The 25,452-nt window shown below is 44.4% G+C and overlaps 2 protein-coding genes across 2 annotated transcripts in view; one reads left to right on the top strand and one right to left on the bottom strand.

Moving 5' to 3' along the window:
- Window positions 1-6,611: 6,611 nt before the first annotated feature.
- Window positions 6,612-25,452, bottom strand: part of LOC114277182 (G-type lectin S-receptor-like serine/threonine-protein kinase At4g27290) — a 50,674-nt gene continuing 31,833 nt past the window's right edge. The window contains exons 6-8 of the transcript XR_014336480.1: window positions 8,820-8,847; window positions 8,559-8,639; window positions 6,612-7,308 (exon numbers count right to left, since the gene is read on the bottom strand). The gene's annotated coding sequence lies outside the window, so the exon portion shown is untranslated. The remainder of the gene's footprint in view (window positions 7,309-8,558; window positions 8,640-8,819; window positions 8,848-25,452) is intronic.
- On the top strand, window positions 6,826-8,813 carry LOC145796327 (G-type lectin S-receptor-like serine/threonine-protein kinase At4g27290). Its single transcript, XM_082881411.1, has 5 exons — window positions 6,826-7,431; window positions 7,548-8,103; window positions 8,254-8,382; window positions 8,526-8,627; window positions 8,731-8,813. The coding sequence occupies exons 1-5, from the start codon at window positions 6,826-6,828 to the stop codon at window positions 8,811-8,813; spliced, it is 1,476 nt and encodes a 491-aa protein (XP_082737537.1).

Here is a 25,452-nt window from a genome sequence, read left to right on the forward strand (position 1 = left end):
ATGATGAGCCACTCCAGAATCCACTAAAGCTTCAAGTTCGAATTCTTCAGAATCCACTGAAGAACAACTCTTTTTTTTGTATAGAACGAACAAACAATCCTTTGATGTATCTTCTTTAAACCATGAGTTGAATACTCAAAAAATCAAAGAAAACTAGCAAAATAGCCCCAGATATAAACCATAGAACCCAAGAAGAAGATCTGGAGGCGTAATCCTAGATTTGAACTGAAACACGTATTTATAGAAAACTGTCCCGCGATCTCCGCTCGAGCGCCAGAATGGCCGCTCGAGCGGGCCGACGCTTGAGTGCGAAAAGTTCCACTCGAGCAGGAAAAAACATATCGCAGTATTTTTGCCAGTGATCAAACTTCTGGAACCAAGGATTTTCCGCTCGAGCGAGGGAATGCTCGCTCGAGCGGACAAGCAACTTCGAAGGCAATTTTCCAGTTTGCTTCGGGGGCGCTGCCCCTTGACCCTGCCTAGGCGCTGCCCCCTGAACCCCCGCGAGCTGACCGTGTAGCTCGATCTCCGTCATAATCAGCGAAGTGGCAATCTTGAAAGAATTAACATCACAAACTTCTCTGCAAGGCACAATTTGGGTTGGATTCGCATGTAAAAACTTATAGCCTCACTGAAATAAAAAGTGCGAAAATAAGTACAACTGAAAGGAGTTTTGTCAAATGGGATTGCCAAGAATAAAAACCTAACAATCTCTCCCTTTGGCAATGCTGTGACAAAACAAACCTAACAAACAAAATCCTAATTACCCCAACCCATTACAGCCAACAAACACAAACTTCTTTCTCAAGGTTAAGATCTAGAAAACAACTATTAGTGCCACAATCTCCAAAACAACTATTAGTCTCACAAGAGTATATGAAAAAGCAATAAATATATGACTAGATTATCTTGAAGCATTAGATGAAAAACATGACTAAATATAAGTTGGAGATTTTAAGAACATGTAGCGTGAATAGATGACAATCCCAACACAAATGCACCCGCCATGAAATCCTAAGACACATGAAAAACAATGATGTAAATACCCGGAGCATGTAAGAAGGAAATAATGAACAAACAGTGCATAGCAACATGCAAAACAACTATAGCCAATCTCCCTTTCCAAACAAATCAAAGTGTTCATGCTAACAATCTCTTGTAAAGATAAACCAAACTCCCCCTCACAAAAAACAATAAACAAGAAGGAAACAACAAAAAGTAATATGGTGGAGCAAGCAAGGAATTTCAGATTTATACCTTGAAACATACAAGATTATCCAAGAAGCACAATTACTTGAAAACACAATGCGCACAGCCTCTAGAAAATTCCTCATAAAAGAAAGTGATGCATTATGTGAAAAGCATAGATCCCATGAAAAAAGTGTGTGTGTGACTCTTGGGGTTCGACAAACACTAGATTCAAATCCTAGTAGTGATAAGAAAGCTGGACCTTTGACAAGAGAATCTAAGCACAACTAAGGAAAGTCAAACCACTAGGAATTAAGGGGTATTTGTTGAGTAATAGTGGAGGCTCCCTCTCAATCAATGAATCCCCTTTTCTTTTTTTTCTTTTTTTTTCTTTTGCACATTTTTTTTCCTTTCTTTTTCACACATTTTTTTCTTTTTCACACTCATTGGCGGCTGACACGCTAAAGAGTATGGAAACCGAGCCAGAGAAGCATGGATATAATAAGGATGGCCTGGTTGGTGACTTTGAGGTAACCTTTTCCTCATGTCTGGACTACAAAGAACAGAGGGGAAAGCCGTGGAGATACATAAAGATGGAAGGTGGTTAAGAGACTCAACATCACCCACGATATGCTAGTATAGGTCAATTCCTCTAGAAAAACAAAAGATACAATGCCAGAAGTCCATAGAAAAAAAATAATCACTAAGGCAGAAGACTCCGATATTTGCTAATTCAAGAGTGTGTACAGAATGAGACATACTAATCAAAGAATACACACTCCGAAATGAGTAATGACCACAGAAAGCACACACATATTAACATGTAAAGGATATTCTCATCAATTCCAATATGCGCCAAGGGCCACTAAAAAATTTCAAGCTTGCAAAACCATACTAAGAAAATCTTTTTGGGATTTTTTTTTCTTCTAAACAAAGCAAGACATAAAATGAACATCCACACATTTTTTTTTTTTCTAAACAAAGCAAGTCAGAGAACGAACACACACACACACACTAAATGACTCAAAAAAAAAAAAAAAAAAAAAAACAAAATACAGAAACCCCAAAACTAAAACTAATAAACAAATTAACACAAGTCAAGTTTTCTCACCCAAACCGTTTTAGTATGAACAAAGTTGTGAGAATGGCAGTTCTTGGGTGGTGTCTTGACATTGTGGTTCCCTTCCCTTTCAATGGGAAGCTGTCTCGACATGGTTTCCAACTTCCTATTTCTAGGTCTAGGCAAATACAAACTCACTCCATGTTTGGTCTCAAGCAAATCAAAATAACGAGGTCTAATATGACCCTTAACCTCATTACCACCAATGGAGTGTCTCCTATCCCGCGAGATGTTGGAATTTCTTCCATCTCTATGAGACATTCTCCCATGCAACTCATAACAATAAGGGTGAATATGACCATACATATCACAATGATGACAAATAAAAACAGGATGTACAGGGTGTACCTTCTTTTCTTTTACCTTACCAACTCTAGGAAGTTTGAGAAGTCCATCCTTATGTTGAATTTGTTATTTTTCCTTTCGTTGAGTTCTTGTATCATGAGATGTAGATGTACTCTGTTTTTGCTCTTTGTTATTACCAAAGCCAAGCCACTCTTGTCACAAGACATTTGTTGAGACCCAATGATATCCTCTAAAGGCTTTGATCATTTGTTCCAAAGACCAATGGTAGCCATAGCACACTTGAGCTCTTCCTCTTTCTTGATCATTAGTTCTTCCAAGGCAACTTGAGACATCTCAAGGGATTCAATCTTTTCTTCATACATTGCATAGATTTGCTGTAGCTCATTCCTCTCTGTCTCACAAGTCAAGAGTTTTGCACAAAGAGCTTGTCGATCATTAGCTATCTTGATGGCATCAATCCTAGCCTCGGAAATCTCCTCCTTTAGTTTGACATTCTCAGTTTCACATGCTTTGAGTTTCATAGTGAGTTTGTCATTCAATTTGGATAAGTTAAGAGATTCCTTATACAACTTTTCATAAGCTTGCTCAAGCTCTTCATCATCACTTCCCGAGGATTTATCATCAGTGGCATTCTCAACTGACCTCTTCGGATACTCTGTTCATCCTTTAGTTTCGCAAGCCGCCATGAAAGCAAGGAATTGTTATGACCCTCTTCGCCTTGATCTTCGTTGTCACTTTCACCTTCATCAGATTCTGATTCATCATCCCTAGTGATGGCGAGGGCTTTCTTCTTCTTCAAACGAGTGGGGCATTCTGAAGCAAAGTGGCCAAATCCTTGGCATTCATAGCATTGGACTCTTTCAGAGTTCCCTTGTATTTTTCCTTTCTCCTTCTTGGCTATAGAATTAATTTTGAGTTTATCTTTGCCTTTAGATTTATGAGTATGAGTAGATTCCAAAAGATTAGGATTCTTTTTTAAAAAAGATTTTTTTAAATTGTTTAACAAAAGCAACCGTAATCTTGGAATCGATATCACAATCCTCATCAGAATCCTCTCCAACTCTATGAGCACTACTAAAAGCAATAGCATTTTTTTGTTTCTTTTTGAAATTCCTATGTGCCTCATAAGTTTGGAGATTTCCAACCAAGCGATCTAGCTTGAGGTTGTCAACATCTTGAGCCTCCTCAATAGCCATAACTTTTGGTTGGAACCGATCGGGTAAGGATCTCAAAATTTTTTCCACAACTTTGGATTCTGGTATTTTTTCACCTAAATTGAAGCTAGAATTTACAATGTCACTCTACTTCGCATAAAATTCATCAAAGGTCTCACTATCTTTCATTGAAAGGTTTTTGAAACTAGATGTGAGCCTTTGAAGTTTTGAGCGTTTAACAGAAGGAGTGCCCTCATGAATAGTTTGTAAGATATCCCAAGCCTCTTTTGCGACTTCACAATTGCAAATTCGACTAAACTCTTCACGTGTGATAGCGCAAAAGAGAGAATTGATAGCTTTACTATTCCAGCTACTATTTTGGTAATCAATTGTGTCCCACTTATCAATTGGTCTGGGGAAAGGTACTCCATCAACGGTAATCATTGGTTCAGTCCACCCATACATGACAGATTGCCAAACTTTTTCATCAATAGATTTTAAAAACGATCTCATCCGAGCTTTCCAAAACGAATAATTGGATCCATCAAGTAGGGGTGGTCAAACCATAGAATTTTCCTCACGAATTGAATCCATTATCACAAATCAAACAAGATCTCGTTCTAAAAGATTTAAAAAAAAAAAAAAATAGAATGACTCGTTTTGATACCAATTGAAAAATCTAGAAATCCCCTAGATTTTAATTTGTGATTATGTATCAATTTTAAGCAATAAAACAATCCCAATCAGACAATCAAGACAAATCGACACAATGATTTTTACATGAAAAAATTACAATTGAAGCACCTCCAATTGTAATAAAAAAACCACGGGCAATAACCACAAAACAATCTATTAAGAAGATATAAAGGAATTACACAGGTATACTCTCAATTGCCTAGCGAATCCATGCTCGAATTGAACCAACCTCTATGTGCCTCTTCTAGCCCGTCTTCACCTCGGAATTGTCTTGATGATGAGCCACTCCAGAATCTACCAAAGCTTCAGGCTCGAATTCTTCAGAATCCACCGAAGAACAACTCTCTCTTTTGTATAGAACAAACAAACAATCATTCCTTTGATGTATCCTCCTTAAACAATGAGTTGAATACTCAAAAACATCAAAGAAAACTAGCAAAATAGCTCCAGATATAAACCCTAGAACCCAAGAAGAAGATCTGGAGGCGTAATCGTAGATTTGGACTGAAACACGTATTTATAGAAAACTGTCCCGCAATCTCCGCTCGAGCGCCGGAATGGCCGCTCAAGCGGGCTGACGCTCGAGCGTGGAAAGTTTCGCTCAAGCGAGAAAAAACATATCGCAGTATTTTTGCCAGCGATCAAACTTTTGGAACCAAGGATTCTCTGCTTGAGCGAGGGAATGTCCGCTTGAGCGAACAAGCAACTTTGAAGGCAATTTTCCATTTTGTTTCGGGGGCACTGCCCCTCGACCCTGCCTGGGCACTGCCTCAAACCCGCCAAGGGGCGTTGCCCCCTGGACCCCGCGAGCTAACCGGGTAGCTTGATCCTCGTCATAATCAGCGAAGTGGCAATCTTGAAAGAATTAACATCACAAACTTCTCTGCAAGGCACAATTTAGGTTGGATTCGCATCTAAAAACTTATAGCCTCACTGAAATAAAAAGTGCGAAAATAAATACAACTGAAAAGAGTTTTGTCAAACGGGATTACCAAAAATAAAAATCTAACAGTTCTTTTATGAGTATGGATAGACTTTCCAGACAAAGAAAGAAGTCAGTTGAGTAAGGCAACCCAAACACCCAACCAAATATATTCACATGATAATGAGGGCATTCAATCCAACACATCAATAATTATATATATAGTAATCATTATAAATTTGAATAATTTAACTTACAAATTTTGAACACCCCAACTCAGCTCCAAACTTTGCACACCCACCTTATAATAGAAAAAGGTCCATGATTAGTTAAAGTAATTATCAATATTCAATTAATTTGATTTTTTTATATAAATAATCTTCTCAGCAAACTTTATAATATAAACAGTTCAAATTGTTGAAGAGGGAGTGAGGTGGAGCCACCTAAGGGGCACGACCCGGACTCTTTCTTCCTTGTAATCCATTCACATTATTTTTAATTTTGAATGTAGTACTCTCATACCAAAAAAAAAAAAAAATGTCCATAAAATGAAGTGTGGTATATATTTAAAGTTGATGCGATACTTTAAATATATACCATACACTTTGTTTTCTAAATACTAACATAACAGTTGACTAAAAAAACTATCTTTACATAAAAGTAAAATAAAATAATATCCAAACTCTTTCAATAAATGTAACTTATGCTAAATTAGAATACAAAATTTTAAAAAAATAAATAAATAACAAATAAAAAATTGATTTCCAGCTCTATCAAGACTATGAGGATGTTATTGTCTTCTTCAAGAGAACACATGTGAAATATATAATTTTATATATAAATAATTATTACATAATATACATATAAATATTTAATTTAAAAACAACAATTTTTAAAATCTATTGGAGAAAAATATGTAGAAATTTAAGTTTTTTTTATTTAAAAATCATTAATTCCAAGTTAATTTATTTAATACTTTTTTACATGTGTCTAAAAGATAGACACATCTTTCCCAAATGTCTAAAATGTGTTCAAATCTATTAAAAAAACCAAAATAAAATAAATAATAAATAAAATAGTTAGACATATTGCGGTCAGTTTCTCTTGTTTAAAAAACAAAGCCCAATTAGTACACATTAATATGAATTTGGGAGAGGAAAGATTGAGTACATAACTAACCTTTGGCATATTAAAAAAAAATTAAAATTTAAAAAATTGTGCATTTGTCAAATCTTATTTCTACCATTGAATCAAATGAATTAAACAACAATATCGGTTGTGGTACTAATGTTCATTTTTCAGACTGAACATATATACTAATACAACCTATTTTAAATATATAGAAGTAATATTTGACTGTAATTTAACCTTTCCAATACTGATACTAATGCCCAACATTAACATTCTTCAGAAGTCTCTTCTTTTGTCTTGAGAATGCAATGGAGAGCCAAGCTTTCTTTATCTTCTTCTACTCCTTCGCGTCACTACTTTCCACAACCTTCTTGAAATTCTCCATTGCAGGTGATACCTTAGCTTCAAACCAATCTCTTCGGGACGGCGACACTTTAGTTTCCACCAGCCAAAGTTTTGAGCTCGGCTTCTTCTCTCTGGGCAGCTCCAAATTTCGGTACTTGGGAATATGGTACAAAGCCACCCCAGATACAGTTGTGTGGGTTGCCAACCGAAACAATCCAATAACAGGTTTACAAGGAGTCTTGACTATCAGTGGTAATAGATCACTGGTTCTTCTGAATGGAACACAGAGCATTGTCTGGTCATCTAACCTGTCAAGAGTCGAAGAAGGTCCTGTGGCACGGCTTTTAGATTCTGGAAATCTTGTTCTGTTTGGCAAGACAGAAACAAATTCTGATAGTTTCCTATGGCAGAGCTTTGATTTCCCGTGCAATATGCGGATACCTGACCTGAAGATGGGAGAGAACAACAGAACAAGTCTAGATCAGTACTTGACATCATGGAAAAGCGCTGACGATCCATCTCCGGGAGAGTTTACTTACAGAGTTGATAATCATGGGTTGCCTCAACTAGTACTTAGAATGGGATCAACAAAAAAGTACCTGTCCGGGGTAAAACTCACATTCATTGATCTTCCCTTGTACAACAATTCGACATTTAAAACAATGTTGGAGTTCAACAACAATAGATTGATATATATATCTATGAACCATACAACAGCTCTGTCTTTACAAGATTAACACTAAACGAGTCGGGGTTGCTTCAACGCTATATACTGAACAAAAAGAACACTTGGGATCTTATGTTCACGGTTCCACGTGACCTGTGTGATAGTTATGGATATTGTGGTCCTAATGGCATTTGCAGAATCTACAAATCACCATTGTGCGAGTGTTTGAAGGGGTTCATTCCAAAATCCCAACAAGAATGGGATGTTCTTGATTGGTCCAGTGGATGCGTAAGAAGCGTGCCATTAGATTGCCAGAATGGAGAAGGGTATGTGAAGGTTGTGCAGGTCAAGTTGCCTGACCTGTTGGAGTTTCGGTTAAACATAGGTATAAGCATCAAGGAATGTGAGGAGGAGTGTTTGAAGAACTGTTCTTGTATAGCTTATGCTAATTCAAACATTAGCGGAGGTGGCAGTGGTTGTTTGATGTGGTTTGGGGATCTGATTGATACCCGGGGGAGCCTCCAAGACAATAGTGACCAAGATATCTACATACGCTTGCCAGCTTCAGCAATAGGTTAGTGCATGGCTATGATCAACCAGGTTTCTCTTAACCTTCTAAACTCCTCAATACTTCGGCCCTTTGTTACTTGGTGCACGAATCGTTTTGGTATTCTCTGTTTCAGAATTTACCTAGTACTTCAGTTCTTGATATTCTCTGTTTCAGATTCAATTCATGATTCAAATAATAAGAAAAGACTTGTGAAGATCTTACTGCTATCAGCAACTTTAGGAATACTTACCTTGGGCACAGTATGTGGGTGCATAATAATGAAGATAAAAGCAAAGAGAAGAGGTAAGCGTTCTTATCCACTAAATATTCTTCTAATAATCGTTTCTGAGTTAAATCATAGATCCCAAGCATTAAACTATTACATAAAAATCATGTATAAAGAATTTCCCAAAAAAAAAGGTTAACCCGACTAGCCCTGTCAACAGCTCTAAATGGGAAGAAAGAAAGCTTGGAATTACCTTTATTTGATTTCACAACTATTGCTGCTGCTACAAGCAACTTCTCTGACGCAAATACGATTGGAGAAGGTGGCTTTGGTCCTGTTTATAAGGTAAGATATGATATGTTCAGTCGTGTAGTTAAGAATAGATCATATTGTATTGTTGTGCACCTTATATTTGACACCTACAGGGCAAATTGTCTACGGAACAGGAAATAGCAGTGAAAAGGCTGTCAAAAGGTTCGGGACAAGGTCTAGAAGAGTTCAAGAATGAAGTTACCTCAATTGCCAAACTTCAACATAGGAACCTGTGCAGGGAGCAAATATTTCAGCAAGCCCGTACTCCTTTCTTCCTAGCTCCTTTTCTGTCCGATCACCTGAAAGCACAATGAGGGTGAGCTACCCGGCGGTGTGTGGCCGGAAAACCCCTCTGACGATCTAATTAGCACACACCTTAGGGAGAGGAGAGAGAGAGTGTTTGAGTGTAGGAGTTCCTTACAAAGTGTTCGTCTGTGTATGGGGGGCGCAGTCATGCTTATATACCTTCTGCGCCCCGAATCTACTCCCAGTGATCTCTCAACACATGGCACTGCTATCCCATCTGTCAGCATAAACCTTACTGTGCACCACCTAACCCAACCGCCTGCCCATGCTCTGGGGAGCTCGGCAGCCTGGCAGTATCATCTCGGCCATCGTCTGCCATGCTGCGTTTCATGCCCAAGTACTCCAACAGCTAAGCTCAGAAGAGGATCGGACTCGGCGGCATCTCGGCAAAGCCGAGCTCGGGACTACTCACACTTGTCTGCGGTCGACCTACCTGCCGAACAAACAGGTACCTCGGTCCAACCTTGCCTTTCTGGGCGTCGGTCACTTATCTTGACTGGCTTCGCCTCCGCCAAACATGTAGCTCGGTCCAACCAAGCGTTGCCTTAACCGAGCAACTTCTTTCCAAACTGGGCCACACATCCTCGGCCCAACACTTGCCCGACCCAAATCTGTCCGGCAAAACTCTGTCTGGCCTAGATCTATCCGACCCAGTACCAAATCATTAATCTCCCTCTCAATTGCCCCTTAATTCCGTCCCCGCGAGCGTGATTGGGATTACCTATACTAACCGGGATAATCTTTTCCTCAGTCCGCCGTTTGCAGAATGGCGATCAGGCCGGTTATTATTCCTGGCTTCAGAACTTGCCCGGTTCAACTTCTCGGTTTTTCATTCCTGTCTTCAAGACCAGCCCGGTTGACTCCTCGGTCGTCGTCTCGCTTGACCTTCCTGTCGCTTCAACTCTGACACTGCATTAATGGGAACACGTGTCGTCCTTCTATTCGCCCTCGAGCGGCTAACCCAGCCGTCTTTGCAAATTTGAATTTGGGCGGTTTCTTACCCTTTATATACATGCCCCTGCTCTCTTCCTTCCGTTCTTACTGCCTCTCTTGCTTATCAAGCTTCACAGAGCTCCTGCCCCTTGTTCCTTGCCAACGCTGAGTTTGTGCTTGAAGAAGAGGACTCTGCCCTACGCTCGTAAGTCCTCAAACTTCTCTTTTGTTGTCGTTTTCTTTGATATTTCACATATTAGGGCATGAAATCGTAGCTTTTAGGCCTTGGGCACCTAAAACCATCCCAAACCCTCCAATGTTAACGGTGTTCTTCATTTTTCCTGAAGAACACTGAAGAACTGGGGCGGACTGGGCTCCTGGTCTTCATTTGATCCAAAAAACCAATCTAACCGAGCAAATAACATGTTTGTCTCAACCCCAGCAAAAACCGAGATAGCAAAAGGAATCGGTCGCTCGCCCGGGCTAACATCTGGTCTGCTTGGGCAACCGAGCTCCTTAGTTAGCTTAGACGACCGAGGTGGTTTGGCACTCTTAATGACCGAGCTAAAGTCCAGCTCCCTTCGCGCGACCGCGCTCACACTTACACTTGCCATCATTTTCCTACAGAGTCCAAGGGGACCACTGTCCATTCCTGAGGCTCTCAAGGCCGAGCAACAACCAATTACCACAGTGCCAAACCCCTCAGCCGAGCTATCCTAGGCCGGCCACAAATGGGGAAATTTCGATTTCTCGCAGATACTCCGACTGCACTGGTTGCGTTCAGGGAGGAGTACGGCATCCCGGCCGATGTCCACCTTAAACTTGCAGAAATTGAGACAATGCCTTGGGGCAGGGAGGAATGCCCCATCACCGTGCTATCCATCGTCGAAGGGGGCCTTCGTTTCCCACTCAATCCATTAATTACCGAGTTCCTGCGCCGAACCGGGCTAGCACCCACCCAAGTGTCAACCAACACCTACCAGATAATAAACGGTGTGCACGAACTAAACAACCGGCTAGGCACAAACTTAGGCTTAGCCGAGATACTGCGGCAGTACACCCTTGGTCATACCGGCGACGGCCTCGCCTACTATCTTAAGATCAGGCCGGGCAAAGAGAAAATTGTGACCGGCACACCAGACAAGGATTTGCATGACGACGATTTCTTCTGGGTGTCTGGTAATTACGAAACAGCCGAGGTACCGGGCTGGTTCGTAAGTAAGAACTTCGGTTCCACATGTAAGCCGCGCAAACTTGCTCGGTTAGCTTACTATCTCTATTATTCTATACTTAACCATTTTCCTTGTTTCTTTTGCAGCAATTCAAGCCTTACAAGCCAACTATCATTATCCAAACGTTGAGGCCATTCGAACCGTGCTCCGCTACAGCCATCGAGATTGCAAAGATTTGCTCGGTTACACCCCAACCTACAGGTACTCTGCTCCGCGCCGGAGTAAAGTAATAGACTTCCTCCGTGCTCCATTGCCACCTCCAGACCCTACCCTTCCTGACGTCCCCTTAATCCGGTTGACAGACGAACAAGAAATGGCCAAAAGAAGCCGAATCAAAAACCATCTCACTGCAACCTCGGCCGAGATACCGAGTGTCGTCGCCCGCTCCCCGGCAGGCGGTCAATCAAGTGCCGCTGTGGTCGCTTTAGCTTCTCCAGCCGCCGGGCAGTCTAGTAAAGAAACACGCCGGGCTGGCAAAAGACCACGGGTAGATCCCTCTGCCGAGCTCGTCGCCGAACTAACAACCGAGCAACCTGCTGACACGGTCATCCCCATCCCAGCATGGCGGTTGCAGCTGAAGCACCGGGGCAAAGAGATCCCGGCAAATGCTTCTGTCAAAGGCGATAAGGAGCACTTGCTTGCCTTCGACCTCGCAAAGGCTCTGCTGCTGCCCAGCGACGTGGTTGGCAGTGACCACGTTCCTGACACCCGGTTGGTCAAATCTGCCGTGAAGTCCATGACCAGGGTAAGAATTTCAATCTTCTGCTTCAATTTTCACAAGTGTTTGCACGGTTTCTTCTCTGATCAAATTCTCATTTTGCAGGCCATCCAAAAGCAGCACTTGGTCATGGAGCGCATCCACAGACTTCGGCAGAAGGCGAGTGATACCGCCAGCCAAGTCGAAGGCCTCCAAACCGAGCTTGGCCGAGCAAAGTCCTCGCTCGAAACCGCCAATTCCGACAACAACAGGCTGCTCGGCCAACTTGAAGCAGCTGAGAAAATGAAAGATGGGCTCCAGGCCGAGCTTGACGCACTTAAGAAGTCCAGGAAAAAAGACTGCGAGGACGCCAATAATGCCGGCTTCAACGAAGCCGAGGAAAACTACAAGAAACAAGTCTTCGCCACCCGGGACATTTACTTCAAGGCTGGATGGAAGGCTGCCTGTCAACAGCTCGGTTAGGGTCCTGACACTGATGTGTTTGCCTCTCCACCGGCTGTCTTCTTACCGACCTACCTCATTCCATATGCCAATGACGTCTTCAGCGCGCTGCAAGCTGACGCCGAGGAAGGACTTGAAGAAGAGGGCGAGGCCGACGCTGAAGGAGAGGACCAAACTGAACAGGAGCAGGCCGGCCAGACTAGGACCGGTGTCCAGGACCCAACTGCCACGGTCAACCTGGAGGCTAATGAGGAATTCCCTGATCTCTCCCCCCTAGCTAAGGTTTCTTTTTTCTGTTTCTGTAAATGTAACCGGGCTAAGTTCCCCACCTTTTGTATTAACTTTTTATCAATGAAAAGCTTTGATTTCATCAAGTGTTTGGACGGTCGTCATCAATTCCTTTTTCAGTAACACATCTCGGTATAAATTGCAAAATTGAACATAACACCCAAGTTGAACTCACCAACTTTTTCAACCGGAATAAATCAACTCGGTTGGGAATCCTAAGTTGGGCAAAACACCAACTCTTCCAACCGGAGTAAATCATCTCGGTTGGGAATCCTAAGTTGGGCAAAACACTAACTCTTCCAACCGGAGTAAATCATCTCGGTTGGAAATTCGAAGTTGGACAAAACACCAACTCTTCCAACCGGAGTAAATCATCTCGGTTGGGAATCCGAAGTTGGACAAAACACCAACTCTTCCAACCGGAGTAAATCATCTCGGTTGGGTTAACTACGTCGAACAAAACAGCAACGCCTTTCAGCCGGAGTAGATCATCTCGGCTAGAAATAATTAAGTTGAACAAAACACCAACTTCTTCAACCGGAGTAAACCATCTCGGTCGGGAATAACTAATTTTGAACAAATCACCCTTTTCCAACCGGGGTAGATCATCTCGGTTGGGGTGGCCTAAGTTGGACAAAACACCAACTCTTCAAGCCGAAGTAAAACATCTCGGTTTTTACATTAAAACAACAGTCCAAGTGCCAAAGCAAAGTTACTTCTATATATTGACAATAAGAATTACATTTTGAAGTGCAAGCCAAAAAATTCCTTTGCACAAGAAAAGAAAGCAAAAGCTTAGAAGTAATACAGTTTCAGGTTGGCCGCATTCTATGGCCGGGGTATTGCTCTTCCCTCTAGATCCTCCAAGTGGTAAGCCCCCTTGCCCGCCAGATCGGTGATCTTATAGGGTCCTTCCCAATTTGCCCCTAGTTGCCTTCACCTGGCACCAGGGTGTTGCCCATAACTTTCCTCAAAACCCAATCACCAACTTTGAATGGTCTGGGGTGCACCGTCTTGTTGTACTTCTTTGAGAGCTCTTGTTGGTAGGCGGCCACATGGATGAGGGCCTTCTCCCAATGCTCTTCCACTAGGTCCAGCTCCAAGGCAATAGCCTCGGCATTCAGTTCGGGCTCAAAACTCTTGCTTCTTAGGGTGGGCATGCCAACTTCCAAAGGTATGACCGCCTCCATGCCATAAGCCAAAGCAAATGGAGTTTTCCCGGTAGATCGCCGCGGGGTTGTTCGGTATGCCCAAAGGACGCTGGGTAATTCCTCAGCCCATTTTCCCTTTGCCTTCTCCAGTCCTTTCGTCAATCCATCCAGTATAGACTTGTTCGATGCCTCGGCTTGACCATTGGACTGCGGGTAAGCCGGAGTGGAGTTGTAGAATTCAATCTTCAAATCTTCACAAAATCCTCTGAATAGGCGACCGTCAAACTGGGTGCCATTGTTAGAGATCAAGATCTTGGGGACGCCAAACCGCGTGACCACGTTCTGCCAGACAAACCACTTCACGTCTTTCTCTTTGATTGTTGCCAAGAGCTCAGCTTTAACCCATTTCGTGAAGTAATCTGTAGCCGCAATGAAGAATTTCCGGTTGCCCGGTGCTGTTGGCAGTGGCTCCACTATATCTAGCCCCCATATGGTGAAGAGCCAAGGACTGGTGAGGAGAAGAAGTTCCCTAGCGGGCTGATGGATCTAATGGGCAAATTTCTGGCATTTTTCGCACTTGTGGACGTACTTTTGTGCGTCGGCCTGCATGCACGGCCACCAGTATCCCTGCGAAATAGCTCGGTAGGCCAAGGACCTGCCCCCTATGTGGCTGCCACAAATGCCTTCGTGAATTTCGTACAAGAAGGCCTCCATACTACTCGGGTGCACGCACTTTAGATAAGGACCAGTGAAGGACTTTTTATACAACGCACTAGATGGAGAGAGCCAAAACCGCTCTGACTTCACCCGGACTTTGTGTGCTTCTTTCTTGTCAGTTGGTAGAGTCCGGTCTCTGAGGAACAAGATTAAGGGGTCCATCCAGGAAGGACCTAGCGCGGCGCAGAGTACATCCATCTGCCCGGCGTCTTCAATGCTTGGCCATGGAAGAAAGTCAATTAACAGGGGGTTTGGAGACGTACTATCTACCATCGAAGCGAGGCCGGCCAGCTCATTAGCTCGGCTGTTTTCTTCACGGCCAATCTGTTGGACTCTGATTGCCTGAAACTGCTTGATGTGTTCCCTGACCAGAGCTTGGTACTTCGCCATTCTGTCATCCTTTGCTTCGTAAATCCCAGAGACTTGGTTAACCACAAGCTAGGAATCACTGTACACCAGTAGCTCGGCAGCCTTCATTTGAATAGCGCTCTTGAGCCCGGCGAGAAGGGCCTCGTACTCAGCCTCGTTGTTAGATGCTGGGAGCCAAACGTGATAGAATGTTCAATGGTTAGGCCATCCGGGGAGATAAGAACGATACCTAGGCCGGCACCATGACGGTTGGACGCTCCATCAACAAAAAGCTCCCACATTTCCCCCATAAAAAGCTTCCAGTAGTCTGATGGGTCCTGAGAGTTGCGAAGGGCAATGGGATGACGATTTCTTGGCTGTCTAGTTTCAAGTTCCATGTTGATTGGTTCCACTCCAGCCCCCCTTGGTGATTCGGCACCAGACTCAGCAAGTCGGTCTACAATGCTTAAGTCCGTAGGCGAATCACCAGGTTGCGGTATTATGTCGGCCGTAGGCTCTGTGCTGAGTAGTTCCATTACTTCACCCTCTGACGACGCGGTACCGGACAGAGTGGGTGGGACAACAATACCCGACTCCATCATCCCGTCACCGGTTGGTTGAATTGTACAAGTTGAGGGTACTACGGTGGGGCGCGCAAATTCTGCGTCGGCAACTCCACCCAGTTGTGATATCTCGGTCAGGCTTGCAGTCCCTTCTTCTTCGGCCGCGGCAATATCGACCGGGCATATCGGATGAGTTCCTGGTGAGAATTCAGCAATGAAATCGGCCAAAGTTTGGGCCTTTATGGCTGTGCGCGGTTGGAACTTTACATCAAACTGTCCCAATTTGACCGCCCACTTGAGAATTCGGCCTGAAAAGTCCGCCCGTTGAAACAAGGCCTTAAGAGGAAACTCGGTCAGTACGATGATGGTATGGGCGTGAAAATAATGCGCCAACTTCCTTGAAGCCATCATCAATGCCAACGCAAGCTTTTCCAGCGGCAAGTACCTCGTCTCAGCGGGCAGCAAGGTCTCACTGACATAGAAAATTGGGAGGTGCTTGATTCCTTCAGCGCGGACTAGCACCGCATTGCCTACATGCTGGGAGACGGCAAGGTAAAGGTAGAGTTCCTCACCCGGCTTTGGACTGACCAACAGTGGCGGAGAAGACAGATATTCCTTGAGCTCGGCCAAAGCTCAGTCACACTCTTCGTCCCACGAGAACTTTGACTTCAAAGCTTGAAAGAAAGGGTGGCAGCGATCTGATGACCGGCTTATAAACCGATTAAGCGCGGCGGCCATCCCGGCCAGATGCTGCACGTCCTTAGCCGAGCTGGGCTGCTTCAACTCTTGCACGGCTCTGATCTGAGTAGGGTCTGCTTCGATGCCTCGGTTCGTGACTAGGAACCCCAAAAATTTTTCGGATCCCACGCCAAAGGCACACTTTGATGCATTCAAGCGCAGCTTGTGCTTCTTTAGAATGGCAAACATCTCGGCTAAGTCGGACAAATGGTTTGCCTCATGTCGGCTCTTTACCACCATATCATCGATGTAAGCCTCCATTGTCCGGCCAAGCAAAGGAGAAAACATTTTGGTCACCATCCTCTGAAAGGTTGCCTCGGCGTTCTTCAAACCAAAAGGCATGACTCAGTAGCAGAAGAGTCCCCTTGGTGTCGTGAAAGAGGTGATCTCTCGGTCAGGCCCATGCATGGCGATCTGATGGTAGCCGCGGTAGGCATCCAAGAAACTGAGCCTATTATGTCCAGCCGTCAAGTCCACAAGCTGGTCAATTCGTGGCAAAGGGAAGCTATATTTGGGACAAGCTCGGTTGACTGTCTTATAGTCGACACAAACTCGCCACTTTCCATTCTTCTTGGGCACCACTACTGTGTTGGAAATCCACCGAGGGTAGTGCACTTCCTGAATTGCTCGTGCCTCAAGCAGGTTCTTCACCTCCTCTGCAACTACCTCGGCGTGATGCAGTGTCGATCTCCTTGTTTGCTGGATGACTGGCTTTGCTCCCGGGAAGACGTTGAGGTGATGGCAGAAAAAACTTGGATCGAGGCCCGGCATGTCGTAAGGCGACCATGCAAAGACTTCGATGTTGGCCATCAAAAACTCAACCATCTCGGTCCTCTCTTGGGCAGTAAGGCTGGAACCGAGCAGGAAGAACTTATCCGGCCGCTCTATATCGAGTCGCACCTCAACCAGGTCCTCCACAGCTTTGTCCTCTGCCTTAGTGCCCACATCCTCCAGAACTCCTCGGTCTTCCGGTCCTTCTATCATTTGCACGAACCCTTTGGCAGCCCGGCTATCATTCACTGCCACGAAGCACTGTTTGGACATGACTTGATCCCCCCAGATCTCCTCGATTGCCCCCATAGCCGAGGGGAATCTCATCACCTGGTGGTAGGTCGACGCTACAGCTTGCATAGCGTGAAGCCATCCCCTTCCAAGGATAAGGTTGTACGTCGAAGGCACTTGTAGCACCCAAAACTCCACTTGCTTGACCATGGATCCCGCTTTGACCGGCAGGATAATCTTTCCCAAGGGCCACTCCGATTGCGAGTTGAAACCAACTGTAGACGTCCCCGAACGCCCCTGGGAGGAACGAGCTCCCGTTCCGTTCATTTTGGGGTCACTACAGCTCAGGACTCTCAAATTGTCACGGTTCTAAGTCTGAACCAAAGAGTCCAAATCCGGCAAATCGTTTTGAGAAAAACAGATTTTTGAAAGAAGTGCCAAACATGGACTGCTTTGCCAGATACAGAGTCGCCACCTAAATGTTTTTTTATGGGAAATTTAGGAAACCCTGACTCGGTGCCAAAGGCCACGTGTCCGTCATCACCAAAGTTGCCTCGGCTCGGGAACTTGGATACGATTGGGGAAGGTCACTTTGTGAGCACCCCCGCTCGCCCGATCAAAGATCGGCCTCTACTAACCATGACATCTATTTTTGAAAACATTGTATGTTCTTATTCCGGTTATTAGCCTAGGTTACTATGTGATGCGCACAGCATATAAGTATAGACCGGGTCGCCCGAATTGGAACAAAACACTTCATGCTTGTTTATTTGAAAGATGGTTTGCTATTCGCAAGTAGGCTTAAAATGCAGATTTTGCCACCCGCAGGTGGGCTTAGAAAAGATGGTTTTGCCACTATCTAGTGGGCTTAAATCATTTGATGATTTATTCCAATCAAAGTAACCCAACCTTCACCCACAGGCATTCAGGCAGTTATATCACATAAGCAAATAGCCTCATGGTAAGCATGCTATTATGGCATTCACTCACACGCATGCAAGGATGCTAAAGCATAAAGCTCACCGGGTACTCCAAGCCAAAACAAAAAATCATTAGAAATCATGCATGAATCCTAAGCATACAGAAATGCCTAATGCAACACATGCAAAAATGCAAACTATAGCAGGCTCGGCTATTCTAAACATGGCATATGAAATGCTACAACTAACATGTATTCAATTTGGAATTTGAAAATACAATGCAGTTAGTATGATGCGCCGAGCCCGGTGCATGTAAAACAGATGAATGAATGCAAACATGCTATCATACTGTATGCTAATTGAAATATGTCCTAATCTAACCATCATAAGCGGATAAATAAAAGGGAGAAAGACGTGGGGTTGGAAGACATACAACACACACACGCACACTTATTACAGTTATGCCCTCGCGCAGAGGGTCCAAATAAATATATAGTCCCGAATAAAAGAATATTACAGTCCAAATAATACAGTCCAAATAATATACAAATTCCTAATTAATTAATCAAATTAACTAAGAAAGCTGTAAAACTGGCGTGCAAGCCAGGGACTGCCTTGCTCCTGATGGATGATGCATATCTGGGCTGCCTTGCGCGGAAATCCACTGGGATGCCCCAATTAGCCTCTGTTTTGTGATTTTTCTGGGAAAGCGCGCCAAACTCTGAAAGTTTGCTGATTCTTCATTTGCTGCAACAGAGAGTAGGAAAGGGGCATAGCAATGTATTTTCACAGATATATGCATGCCTCGATCCTCGTGCCACCAATCACGCATATCGATGCATGATGGCCGAGGAGTCGAATTGCACAATTTAATATGGGATGAATGCACATGAAAACACAACAAGAACCTAACTCCATCATGGATGATCCGGAGTGTTGGTGACTGGGGAATTGAGATACATTTCGTCACTCGGAGTACGAAATGCACCTCGTTTCCCGTGCCCGGGCTAACTCCTATCCCGAACACGATGCAATATGCATGACATGCATGAAATGCGACTAAGATACAATCCTAACATACACAATGCTATGAAAATGAGACGCCTCGAAATGCGTGCACACGGGCACGTAAACCGAGAAAATGACAGAATGCGATCTAAGATACAACCTAGTATGCACTATGCTGTAAAAATGAAATGCCTCGAAATGCGTGCATACGGGCACGCAAACCAAGAAAATGACATACGCAATGCAAATGACATAGAAATATGATATGGGCTTACACTAACATGAGAGAGCCTCAGCCACACTCACATAAGAGGCCGATGGATGAAAATGAAGTGTCTCGAAATGCGTGCACACGGGCACGCAAACCGAGGTAATGACATACGCAATGCAATGGCATAGAAAATGGTATATAGAATGCAACATGGACTTATACTAACATGAGAGAGCCTCAGCCACACTCACATAAGAGGCCGATGGGTGAAAATGAAGTGCCTCGAAATGCGTGCACACGGGCACGCGAATCGAGGTAATGGCATACGCAATGCAATATGGCTAAAATGGCATGCAAACATGCTAATGGATTTTCAGCACTGAAATGTGAGGGAAAACAGCCCCGAAATGGGGCGAAAGTACACCCGATGCAAGGAATAGTCCCGAAACATGAACTTTGGCACTCGAAATGGCCTATAGCTATACCAAACATGCACAATATGGATATGCAATGAATAGAAAGTAGCAAGGCAGCCCCAAAATCAGTACTTTTCCAGTGCAAATCATGGCCAAACAGCAAGCAAAGATAAGGCAACAATGGCATGCAAAAATAGGGGCCAAGAGAGGGCAATGAAACAAGTGGTATATAAAAAACCCAAACTGAAAAATTCCCTTCTACAACACTGAAGAGGGAACAAAAATATGCACATTTACAGTTTATGGCCGCCCCAAAATCAGTGTAAAAACATGCTAGAAATGCAATGCAAAATGAGGCTCAAAAGTGGCTATAACACAAAGTGTACAAAATATTCATCAAACAGCCAAAGACCCTTAATGAAACATGAAGAATGGGCCAAAATAAGACTATTTTTAGTTCTGTAAAATGACTAAAAACCGAAGCACAATAGGCTGCCAAGACATGCAAGAAAAGGGGACCAAGGAGGGATATAACATGAAGTAGCATATGGAGGTCCCAAACCATGAAAGGCCCTTAATAAAACATGAAGAATGGACTAAAATAAGACTATTTTTAGTACTGTAAAAAGGCCAAAAACCGAAGCATAATAGGCTGCCAAAACATGCAAGAAAAGGGGACCAATGAGGGATACAACATGAAGTAGCATATGGAGGTCCCAAACCATGAAAGGCCCTGAATAAAACATGAAGAATGGACCAAAATAAGACTATTTTTAGTACTGTAAAAAGGCCAAAAACCGAAGCATAATAGGCTGCCAAAACATGCAAAAATGGGACCCAAAAGAGAATATAAAGGCAAGTATAGCATGGAGGTCCCAAACAGTATTGAGCCCTTCTTAAATGTTGAAGAGAGGCTCAAAATAAGCCTATTTTTAGTTCTTTAAAATGCCCAAAAATGGAAGCATCATGGGCTGCCAAAGCATGCAAGAAAATAGCATTTAAGGAAGATATTGAAGCAAGTGCAAGATGGGGGGCTCAAACAGGGTTGAGCCCTCAAGAAAAAGTGAAAAAGAGCTCAAAAGAAGGCCACTTTTATTTATGGCCGGAGCTCAAAGTAAAAAGCATATATGGCTAAGAAATGTTGCAAGAATAAGCTCAAAAAGGGGAAAATGGCAACTCACCCTTGTAGACCAATCTTTGGTTGCTTCTTGGACCGAGTTGCAGCACCTTTAGCCTCTGAGAAGCCTTCCTTGCTGCTGGAAATGGAGTGGTGGTGGTGGTGCTTGGTGGTGATGAAGGAATGGGGTAGAACTTCAGAGTTTTTTGAGAAAATGAGAGAGATAGAGGGAGATTTGGATGCCTATGCTTGAAGCAAATTTTTCTAACCCCTAAAACCAATGCTTGCAGCTGGTTATAAGGACCAAAAGGAGGGGGAGCATGGAAGGAAAGGGTGGGGGAAAAGGACCAAGGCTTTCCCCCACAAAATATCCCCCGGATTGAGATATTTTCTGGGGGATACAACTATACAGCTGTAAAGTGTGTATTGCAAGGAACATGGCCGGCGAGGTTTTGGAGCTGCAGGTGGCCGGCCGGCCACCTCCCCTAGCCGGCCGGCTAGGGGTCAAAAAGGTCAAGTTGATTTTCTGGCCGGCCACCACAAGAAGGTGTCCTCCCAGGTCCCCTCATCACAACCCTATGGTTCAAAATTGGCAACTGTAAAACAGGAGGGACAACAAGCCACTTTCAAGGGGGGGTCAAAAGGGTCAAATGGAATTAATGGCCGGCCACCAACTTTTAGGATCCTCCCATGTGTGTACAACACAAATATGTGGTTCAAAGTTCAAGAAAAAGGGTCCAGGTTGTTCAACATTAGCTCGGAAGTGAGAAAAACGGGCATCGGAGGGCGAAAATGGAATATAACTAGTTGCTAAGATAATTGCTGGCCTCCCACCCTCCAGTGACCTTCCTGGTGATAAAACAGAGGTACCTGCCAAAAATGAACGAAAACCGATGCAAAACAAAAGTTCGAGGACCAAAACACGCAGTTCGGGGTCCCGAAAATGGGCTGTTAAGCACCGAAAGTGGCGTTCGGCCACGTAGTGGGTTTCCCAGACTCCAGTGTCCCTCAAAGGGGAGTAAAAAGGAAGTATGCCAAAAATCAGAGCAAATGGAGATGGTTAAGCGGTCCCGAACCGAGGCACACGGCCTGACGGCTCCGAAAACCGGGAACCGGGTCCCGAAATGGGCAAAATGGCCTACGGCCACAAAATGTAGCCCACGACCACTGAGAGATGGTCTACGGGACCTCTCCCTCCCCTCAGGAAAAGAAACAGAGAAAACCGAGTCTGGTTCGCAAACCGAGGCAAGGCACAGAAGAGGGTTCGGAAGTCCGGAGGCAGGGCTCGCGGCCGCGACTCTGAAACTTCTGAACGAGCACATTATGCAATATCACCAAACGCTCAATCGGTGACGTCTGAGTCTTAAGGTCGGTCAAAAATGGGGTGTCTACAGTTGCCTCTCTTTGATAGAACTCGGAAGTCACAAGTGACAGGAGTGAATGTCAAAGCCCAGAGACGACCCATTTTTGACAAGGCTGAAGACTTAGACAAACGTACAAGATAAACAGAGATGTGCCCGCAGGCATGCCCACAGGCAAGGGGGCAAAATGCAAAGCGATAATGCAAGAATCCGAAGGTAACTCAAAGATCGTGCAAATGCAGCAGGCTGTAATGAAGCAAGTATTCGCAAATAGATGCAACAGTTTTAAGCAAGAATGCAAAGCAACAACTACATTTCATGCAGTTAAGAATGCGGAGGATTATTCAATCCTCGCCACGTCTCACACGGAGAAGATACGATACCTGAGCGATTCGTCTGGTCGCACCAGCCTCAAATGAACCATACATACAATATCGTGCCTGCAAAAGAGAGAAATTCAACAAGCACAACATGCTAACAACATATATTCAATGTGATTCTGAAAGTTCGACACACGCAGTGTCGGCAAGTGAATGCATCGCGATGCGAGAAAGAAACGTGAGTGACAACGCATGCTCAAGCGCAGAGGTATGGCAATATCAAGAAAAGCGCACAATAATGCAAGTATGCTCATGAGAATGCAAGTTATGTGCATGATAGTGCAAAACGAGCATGAATCAGGGTGCCCGTTTGTTACGAAATAAACAAGCAAGGAACGCGTGTTTCGGCGAAGGCGACTCGATCACGGCCTCCGATCCACTTCCTGGAAAGGCTACAACACATTCAAAAAGGATACATCTTGATTTTGATGAATGATGATGAGACACATGTCAGAACTTGAAGCTGAAGTCCCGGCGGATCATTTCGCAACAGAAAGTGCACTTTCCTTGAACTTTTTCAGGTCCCGGGAACTCCAATCTTCCTCAAAATTTGCAGGGAGCTAGGTGAGCATGTGAGGGACATGGCCGGCTAGTTTTATGAGGGATGAGAGGTGGCCGGCTAGTTTTACAAAAAGAGAATGGCTGGCCGGCTGGAAAAGGTGGCCGGCCGGCCATCTGCCCAAATCCGAGGGCATTTTGGTCCTTTCACCTCCTTTTCTTCATGCTCTCTCACCCAAACACTTTGAGCCTATAAATGCAGCCACGAGATCCTCTTCTTTTGCTCCCTACACTATTTTCTCCTCCAGATCTGAGCTCCACACATGTTTTCCAATGTCCCGCGTAAGTTGTTTTTGCGAAAATATTCAGTTTCAAGCACTTTGCACTGATTAAATTTTGGCTTCGGGGCTTCTTTTCTCATTTTTGCCACTTGAGGTGAGTTTGTCTCAATATTTGGAAGATTTTCTCGGGAGTTGACTTTTGTTGACTTTTTCATTTCCTGAGAGTTGACTTTTGTTGACTTTTTCCAATTTTGGCTCATTTTTGCTCCTTTTACAGATTTTCTAAAAATGGCGGGTAACTCTCCTCATGGTGGAGGTTTTCCGGGTGCTGGGGATGATTTTGATGCCATGACTTTGCCCCCGAGGGTCCGCCCCTTTATTGCCGGGAGGTATGCTCCGCCAGCACATGTCCTCCATCGGGCCGTTTTTCGTCATTTCACTGATTTTGATGAGCGAGCACCTGGAGATATACTCCTGCGGGAGCCAGAGCATCACCTCTCCTACGAGGCACGAGAGGTATTTACTTCATTTTCTGCATTTTTCGTGAATTTCATGTTTTTTCCATGCTTGAACACACAGTTTAGCTTATGACATAGTACTTTGTTTGCATCCTGAATATGTAGCTTAAGCACTTGAATTTCTGAACATTCGGCTCATTAATTGATTGCGAGCGCACAACACACATTAGTTAAGAAATGAACACACGGCTCACAGACTGATTTGTCGAACACACAGCCCAAATTAAATGGTGAACATATAGCACTCACTGACTTAGAGTAGAACACACAGCCCAAACTCCGATTTTTCTGAACATGCAGCCCAGATTGATAGTGAACACGCAGCCCACACTAATTGAGAGTTGAACACGCAGCCCAAACTTTACTTTCCTGAACACGCAGCCCAGATTGATAGTGAACACGCAGCCCACACTAGTTAAAAGTTGAACACGCAACCCAAACTTTAATTTCCTGAACACGCGGCCCAGATTGATAGTGAACACGCAGCCCACACTAGTTGAAAGTTGAACACGCAGCCCAAACTTTAATTTCCTGAACACGCGGCCCAGATTGATAGTGAACACGCAGGCCACACTAGTTGAAAGTTGAACACGCAGCCCAAACTTTAATTTCCTGAACACGCAGCCCAGATTGATAGTGAACACGCAGCCCACACTGATTGAAAGTTGAACACGTAGCCCAAACTTTAATTTCCTGAATACGCAGCCCAGATTGATAGTGAACACGCAGCCCACACTGATTGAAAGTTGAACACGCAGCCCAAACTTTAATTTCCTGAACACGCAGCCCAGATTGATAGTGAACACGCAGCCCACACTGGTTGAAAGTTGAACACGCAGCCCAAACTTTAATTTCCTGAACACGCAGCCCAGATTGATAGTGAACACGCAGCCCACACTGGTTGAAAGTTGAACACGCAGCACAAACTTTAATTTCCTGAACACGCAGCACAGATTGATAGTGAGCACGCAGCCCACATTGGTTGAAAGTTGAATACGCAGCCCAAACTTTAATTTCCTGAACACGCAGCCCAGATTGATAGTGAACACGCAGCCCACACTGGTTGAAAGTTAAACACGCAGCCCAAACTTTAATTTCCTGAACACGTAGCCCAGATTGATAGTGAGCACGCAGCCCACACTTTGCACGTAGCTTATACTGAACACACAGTTCATACACTTCACTCCTGAACACACAGCTCATTCATTTCATTGGCACATAGCTCATTCATTTTATTGGCACACAGCTCATTCATTTTATACTGACACATGCATTCATTCTGAATGCAGGTTGGTTCTCGCAGTGTACGGGGGTATGGCTCCACCACCGCGCGGGATTGGTACGTTGAGCTCCCGGAGGCTGTCTGGGATTTAGTAGATCTGGCAGGGTTCGGGGCCTTCTGCATTGGATTATCACGTTGTCCTGCCAGGAGGACACTGATGGCGGCTCTGGTGGAGAGATGGTGGGACACCACCAACTCCTTTCATTTCTCTGCCACTGGGGACATGACTATGACCCCTCTGGATTTTGCTGTGTTGACCGGCCTGGACATAGGAGGTTGGTCTATCCCTTATGACGAGGATATGGGCGAGTGGGAGGCCGCTTGGATATATCTGCTGGGAGCTCGCCCGCCTGTCGACAGAGCCTCCGGGAGAGTTCGATACACTTGGTTCTCTTCCCACTTCCGG

The sequence above is a fragment of the Camellia sinensis genome, chromosome 7, assembly GCF_055761805.1.
Source record: "Camellia sinensis isolate YWXY chromosome 7, ASM5576180v1, whole genome shotgun sequence".
Lineage (NCBI taxonomy): Eukaryota > Viridiplantae > Streptophyta > Magnoliopsida > Ericales > Theaceae > Camellia > Camellia sinensis.

Bases quoted from the DNA above. Each gene is read 5' to 3' on its own strand.
- LOC145796327 (XM_082881411.1), top strand. From the start codon at position 6,826: ATGGAGAGCCAAGCTTTCTTTATCTTCTTCTACTCCTTCGCGTCACTA. The intron at 8,104-8,253 runs GTTAGTGCATGG...TCTCTGTTTCAG, and splicing joins CTTGCCAGCTTCAGCAATAG to ATTCAATTCATGATTCAAAT. The intron at 8,628-8,730 runs GTGGCTTTGGTC...TGACACCTACAG, and splicing joins CGCAAATACGATTGGAGAAG to GGCAAATTGTCTACGGAACA.